This window comes from Montipora foliosa, chromosome 9, assembly GCF_036669935.1.
Source record: "Montipora foliosa isolate CH-2021 chromosome 9, ASM3666993v2, whole genome shotgun sequence".
NCBI lineage: Eukaryota > Metazoa > Cnidaria > Anthozoa > Scleractinia > Acroporidae > Montipora > Montipora foliosa.
The window spans coordinates 21,867,645-21,875,144 of NC_090877.1; the positions used below are offsets into that span (position 1 = coordinate 21,867,645).

The 7,500-nt window shown below is 39.5% G+C and overlaps 1 protein-coding gene across 3 annotated transcripts in view; it reads left to right on the forward strand.

Moving 5' to 3' along the window:
* LOC137970541 (CCR4-NOT transcription complex subunit 3-like) overlaps positions 1-7,500 on the forward strand; it is a 31,075-nt gene that overhangs the window by 20,888 nt on the left and 2,687 nt on the right. The window contains exons 17-20 of one of the 3 annotated variants that reach the window (XM_068817060.1): positions 761-1,188; positions 2,381-2,498; positions 4,250-4,448; positions 6,824-6,956. In XM_068817060.1, the coding sequence (XP_068673161.1) occupies positions 761-1,188; positions 2,381-2,498; positions 4,250-4,448; positions 6,824-6,956 (878 nt within the window). The remainder of the gene's footprint in view (positions 1-760; positions 1,189-2,380; positions 2,499-4,249; positions 4,449-6,823; positions 6,957-7,500) is intronic. The other 2 variants (XM_068817061.1, XM_068817062.1) reach the window with 2 other exon arrangements.

Here is a 7,500-nt window from a genome sequence, read left to right on the forward strand (position 1 = left end):
TTGCAGGAATAAATGAGTAAAATCATATTTTTGTGCTATATTAACTCACTGTTTTAGTATATACTTAAACAACTATTCACCTCAGTGTTGGTGGATAGTGGCGGATAAATATCCACCACTAGCCACCTCCACTTCGGTAAATGGTTGCTAACTATCGCGTAATTCACAATGGGGACAGTTTCGCCATGTAGCAATGAATTTGTCTGTTTAAAGCAGGTTTCCATTTTTGGATCGTTAGGCCTTAAGAGATTCTTCGCTTGTGAAAAGATTGCGTCGTGCGTAGTATACGCCAGGTAAAGGAATGCGAAGGATTTTCATGTCAGACCATGAGAAATGTACAGGTGCGAATTGAAGAACATTGCAACGTTTGTAATGACTCTGAACCTGCCCATCACCTACGTGAAAATCCTTTGCATTCCTTTGCGTGCTGTAAACTCTGCACGGTGCAGTCTTTTCACAATGTAGTACCACCCATAGGAAAGCAGAGCATCTCGAAATGCGCAGAACGTAGGTGCAATAACAATAGTAGGCACCGTCCTTAACCCATTGATCCGTGAGAGTAAGACTTGACAGATTTTATTCTGTCTAACGCCACACGATTTACTCATCAATGGGGGAGTCGTCCTAGGGCGTTCGAGGTATGGGTGGGTTAAACTTAGTCAAAAACTATGTCCCCCTTAAGAAAGGACAAGTGGCTCACTAATTTTTTATTAAATCGTCAGTTTCCTCAAGAAAGTGTTTTGTTTGTCTTCTTTTGCAGAAACAGAAAACATAAAGACATGTATATCAGACTTTGTGTCATCCATTGCATCTATGTCCATTACAACACCTCCGGCAATATTAACAGCACCAACGCCATCACAGCCAACTCCTGTGCCGCAACCATCACCTGTTCTTAGCTCGGTATTAGGTACCAAGTCGTTGACGTCTTCAGTTGTATCGACACCTACACAGTCTGTGTCAACAAGCATGACCTCTTCCCTTCCACCCAGCTCTGTACCTTCTTCTACGCAAGCTTCAGATATCAGTGGGGTTAAATTATCGATGTATGCACCACTGGTCTCAAATTCAAGTTCAGTACTCGCCAACTCTGCTATTTCAATAGGAGATTCTTTGGTTTCGTCATCCAACCAGACTACGTCAATTCTGAGTGGTCCTCATCTCATGACCAATCCTGTACCAACTCAGGTACATAGCTATTTTTTTAGTTAACTTCGAAGCAACTTCTCCAGTTAGCCTTAATCGTGAAGGTACCCTGTGAAAAATATACTTCTGCACATTATTATTTTAGCAACTAGTTTACCTAAATGGTAGAAATGCTGCCGATAGGAAGATGTTCAATTATGCTTGCGGTAATTTAACGACGGTTTGTGCGTGGAATCGAAGGGAGATTCTATTAGGTCTTGACCAGGGACCGTACGAAACGTACCTCCTTCTGGACCCCACTTGAGAGAAGAAAGAAGGCGATACATGATTTTCACATTGACGTCTTCAAATTCTAAAATCAAAATCGCAAGACCTTCTGAATGTTTAGCTGAAGGAGATTGAAGATGATCTACATAGAAATAAATCTTTTTTCAAGGTCCCAGTTCCATAACGTCTTTCGTTTCGAAAATACAGTATTTTGAATTTCTAAGTTGTCACCTTGTGTTAAACCACGATATAAAGCTATTTGGTTGAAAAAATGTCCATCCCTATGAATCTCAGATGTTTGAGACTTTCAAGTACATTAGGAAATGCGTTCATATACATGTATTTTATCTCAGTTGCGAAAAGTAAGCGTCTTCATCGCAACATGAACTCCAGATGTTTTCGTTGAATACAGGCCACCATATTGGTGAACCACATGTACAAAATTGCGTGAAACGCTTCGACAAATAACTCGGAAATGATGTATTGCACAGACCTGCGAATTGGAGAGGTGATTAAAAGATTTGTTTCCACCAACATTCCGAGTTCTTGGCCTTTTTCATTGAACGACTTTGAATTTCAGTTATTTTTTGTTGTGTGACTCGAAACTATCTGCAGCAATAAGCAGTAGACAAGATAGTACAAGTAAGCTTATTATGAATGCCAAACAATTTTAAAATGTTTAAAGCACGTAACCCATTGAAAGACAAGATATTCATGTATTCCATTGCCTTGGTATTGTCATCAATCTGTCAATTCCAAGGTCAGTTCTTTTTAGGCCAGCACTTCTGTAACTGAACATTATTTCTTGGAATCCCCTCAGTCATGAAGTGCAAGCTGTTGTAGAACATTGTAGACCAAACTTATATTTTGAAAGGGAAAGAGGCTTAACCCCTTTTGTATTTACAGTTTTTGATTCATTTCTAGGAATATACCCTTGATATCTTCTTAATTTTCATGTCATTTGTAGCAGCCTTCAACGTCCAACTCCTTTTCATCTCTAAAGTCTATAGCAGCGCAAGCAGTGGCCACGGCTGGGTTAAGTAATCCAGTCCCAGCTCCAACAGACTACAGTTCAGGAAGTAGAGGTATGTAAATTCTTCCACCTCTGTTAATTCATTCCTAGCAGGTCATGAATTTCCCAAAGGAAGTTTTTCTTCACCATGTTATTGCTTTTGGGCACAGAGGTTCAATCTCGTCCCCAGAGACTGTTTTTCTTTTGGTCAGTAACAAGAACACGGACTCTGGCCACAGGCACAGTCGCCAGTCTCGGTAATGTAATGGTTTTATGTTGTAACTGTTGAGGACCGCTATTGTTTCAAATTTCTGAGAATGCGCAGAAGAGCCGGAAGTCCGTGATTCGCGCACTTCCTGCTTTGGCACGTTCTTTGCGTTGACCAAAAGAAAAGCGGACTCTGGGGACAGACAAACTTGCTGTTGATATGCTGTTGGGATTATCCCATGAAGGAGAAAATGGCCCAAACAATCATCCTTCCTTGCGGGGTTTACTACAACCGAAGCTTGTATGGCCAAGGTAAACACGCTACGAAACCAAAGGTTACAGGACATTGCAACACTCACGTTCAGAGTAAAGCATGGTCTATGTCCAGAGTACATCCAAGTGTTATTCCAGAAAAATAGTAGCTCGTACAATCTATAAAACTCTGACTTCATAGTGACTAAATACAACACCGTGAAATAATTAAGAAATGGAGGACGTTTTCCGTCTTTCCGTAGCCTCACCTTAACACGAGGAGGAGTTGGGAGAATTCGAGACAGTTGTGCAAACCCGAGACGCAGTTGAGGGTTTGCATAACTGTCTAGAATTCACCCAACTCTCCCGAGTGTTTAGATGAGGCTACATGGAAAGACGGAAAAAAGTCCTCTATTGCTTTTATAAAATATTTCTCAAAGATAATTCGACAAATGAAGGAAATTCTGTTTTTTTTACTTCTAGATTGATATAGATTTTCTTGATACACGCTCATATTTCCTACCAGCCAATCAAAGCACGCGTCTGAAAACACAACTAATCAAAATTCGTGTGATGTCACAACCGTGTTTCCATACTGTCATCTAAACACAGCTATTGACCAATGAGATTGTGCGTACTATCCTAATTATTTTATAATTATTTATGATAAACATAGTCCAAACTGGTCAAAACTGACGTTAAGAACGGTAATTCAGCAAGTCCGTTCAAAAATAAGATTAGCCTGGAAAACTAATTTAGAAACTCTTGTGGGAGATGATCATTGTAAGGATTGCCCTCGGTGTATGGGTTGATCAGAACAATTCATCATCATTTTTGTTCTTATTGTATGTATCGACTTTAGGGTTAGAGTAAGGATAGTGTCGTTATCATTTTAGGTGTTTTAAGCGTAGGGCAGTGGTTTTATCATTTTTAGTAATCTATGTAGCCAGTTATAAGAAATTTGTATAGCATTTGAAGTAATTGTATAGAACTTTTAATTTTGTATTGTATCTTAACAATTTATAATGTAGATGGGTGCCCCCAATTAGTTTACTAGTTTATGTAAAGTAGATACACATGACGCGTTAATAAAGGTTATTATTATGATCATTATCTTTACGTGAGTGAGTCTTCACCTCTCCAATTTTTCTCATTGATCCATCTCTCAAAGGCCGATTGCTCTCTGTTTTATTTTTGGTGAACTGTTATATCAAAGCTTGCATTGCTTGCATTACAAATTAGCAGTCTTACACTTTCCGTTTTTTTAGTCGTGGCACTTAAAAACAAAGATAAATATTTTGCAGAAAGTGAGTAAGAATTGCCCTCTTACGGTTTAAATTTGTATTTGTGTATGTATTTTTGCAGCGTTGCTGGAGTCAAGCAGTAGTCAGACAACAGATGAGAACAAGGTGGTACAAGAGACCAACACAGCACATCTCCAGCCTCTCCTAGGCGTGGCACCGTTAGGTCCTGTACCTCTGAACAAGGAAAGATGTTATCAGTTGGCTATGCTGGAGGCAGCCTACCATCATCTACCCCTTCCTGCAGACTCCGAAAAAGTCAGGTGTGATCATTAACTACACTAGTTTCCTATTAGATGGAACTTATTGCTTATGCTACTCGAATGAAATAGGGGTACATGTATCTGCAAGGTAGCTGTGGACCTTTCCGCCATTTTTGTCTTATTGTCTTGAAAACGAGTTATTTCTTTTATTTCAATAAGAAAAGATGAAACATTTTCTTTCATCCCTTATTCAACGTTCAACGTCATAGATGAGGACAACTCCAGCAAATTTAAGCCAGACCATTCCTTTCTCGCATGTTACAGTTACATGTAATTCCTTCTTAACTGATTACCGATGTGTTTAGATTTTTTTTTTTTCACTACTGTGCGGGATGGAGGTCGTGGGTTTGAAGCCTGAAGGAGCACTGTTAACTGAAGGCCCGGTTCCTCTACCGCTGTTGTTGATCATGTGAGAAGTTAACCCAAACACTGCTCACGGAGAGTAGGGTGCGGAGTTACCGGTGTATTGTGGTCTATGTTTGTCAGCCTTTGGTCGGCCTGCCTGGTTTAGCTGGAAGGGCCTTATAAGCGAATCAGAACACCAAAACAAAAACATAAACCAGAATCTCAGGGCCCGGTTGTTCAAAAGCCGATTAAGGCTAATCCCAGATTAAAAATTAACCAAGGAGTTTATTTCTCTATGCCCAAATGCTGTTCAACGCTGAGTATCGGCAAAACTTTACATTAGAAGACGTCAATCTTGAAAAGCAAAAATAAGCAAAATAAACTTTCACCAAAAAGTTGAAAACGTGAAACAAATGTTTACGCTAATCCTGGATTAAGTTAATCAGCTTTTGAACAACCGGGCCCAGGCTATTTGCCGGGTGCAGGTTAATCCTCTAGTAATGTATAATTAACAATTATTCCATGAGCGCGCGTTGGATATGAGATCATAGATAGCCAACGAGGCGCGTATCGCCGAGTTGGCTATAATCATCTCATATCCAACAAGCGCGAGTGGAATAATTGTTTTATTAAAAACGCCCCCAAAATATAGAAAACTAGACTACAATAAATATAAAAAGGCCCAAAAAATCACGCATATGCTTGCCGTGTTTGTAGATCATGGTATAATGGCTCTTAACCCATGATGGCTTAGCCAATCAAAACTCTCGAATTGCATTATCCAATGATCCAGTTTTAAAAATGTAAAATATTTCTGAAAAATTTTAAGAACATTTCGAGGCAGATTTCTCACTAAGCACCCTGTAAATAAGAACTTGATCACCCTGAAACCCAAAATCATAGGTTGTTATCATTGGATGGATTTTGCCCTTCCTTTTCATTGGCCGAGAGCCCACCACGTGACCTGCAAATAACTGCCTACAAATGAGTGTTTTGCTGCAAATAACATTCTGCTCATGCGCAGTTGACATCACGCTCTTGTGAGAAAATGACAGATCGGTTCCCCGAGCTGTCAGAGAATGATTCGACATCTTTAGTAGATCGAAAGAACAGTGAAAATACTAAGAAAGGAACAAAAGTTGCATTTAACGTATTTAGAGAGTATCTCAAGGAAAGAAAGGTAGACGAAGAGTCACTCGTGTCATCGACGCGAAGGACAAGTTGGCGAATGCATATGTACTAAAGAGATTTTATGCTGAAGCCAGAAAAGAAAAATGGCGAGCTCTACACCAAAGCTTCACTTGTCGGGATACGCTTTGAAAACTGTGAAATTCTTCAGCTTTGTTGATGCCTAGTGTTATTGAACGTTTGACTGTTAAGTACAGTTTGAAGTCTACAAATATAATTATGCTGATAAGGAAACCAATTGATTGGTGCCATTATACGACTCTGCAAGGCAGCGCGCGCTTACGACTTCTCGGAAACAAGAACAAAAAACAAACTCGATCGAATGATAAAACAATTATTGACCTCGGTTATCGCAAAATATGGTGATTTGTCAGTGTCTCGCCGATCAATTATTTGCCTCAGCCTTCGGCTTCGGCAAATAATTGATCTGCTCAACACTGACAAATCACGACATTTTGCTCAACCTCGTCCAATAATTGTTAATTATTTGCGGGTGTTTTATCAGTTTCTGTAGTCTGACCTTCATCGATCATTTTCATTTATTTCTTACTTAGCACTCTATCTTTCTGCCAAGGCTATGACCTCGTGAGTCAACCCAAGCTAGATGCAGGAACTCCAAATTAAATTTTGTTTATGAGTTACTAAAACGATCCTTCGTTAAGAATTAAGCTGACCCCATCACACCCAAGAGCGCTCTCTCAGCTTTTACCTAGGATAAAGCAAGACGATTATATTCGTTTGTGGGGCCGCTCTTGGAACCTCTCTCTGTTGACAATTTCTTGTCTGAAAAACTGATTCTCCATTGAAAGTCAACTTCTAAGCTATTATTTCTTTGTCATCAGGCCTTTTTTACCGCGGAATCCATATCCAACACCGGCACATCATCATCAACATCCTCCTCAACACGTAGACTCCATAGAATTCTTTCAGAGATTGTCCACTGAAACGCTTTTCTTCATTTTTTATTATCAAGAGGTAAGTATCTGGTATCCACGTCACTGTTCATTGTGGATAGGTACATAAAGGTAACTAGGTTTTCATTTTGTCGGCTTCATCCAAACACGGCGATTTGTTGTGGTTTAGAAGACACTACCCATATGCAATGTGAATGAAGGAACCGACAATAGTTTGTTTAGGACTTGAGGTTCACTGAAAAAATGAAATTTCAGTACTTAAAGTGCTACTGTGACGAAATTCGCATCTTTCCTAGCTAAGCCATTTTAAGAGAAATATTTAGGGTGCGTTCGATTCACCGTATTCTGGAATAGGAATACATGGAATATAAGTTAGAAATCCTTCGTTTTTACGGAGATTCACGTTAAAATTGTCAAATATCGGTTTAAACGCTATTTTAAACATATTTTTATTATCCTTACTGCTTCGAAACGCGCCAAACATACCGTTTTAATCATCACGCCACGTATTCTTATTCCGGAATAGGGTCAATCGAACGCGCCCTTAGTCTACGAGAAGAAGAATGCTGTTTACTATTTTCAAATCTCTCTTTTTGTTCCAGAGA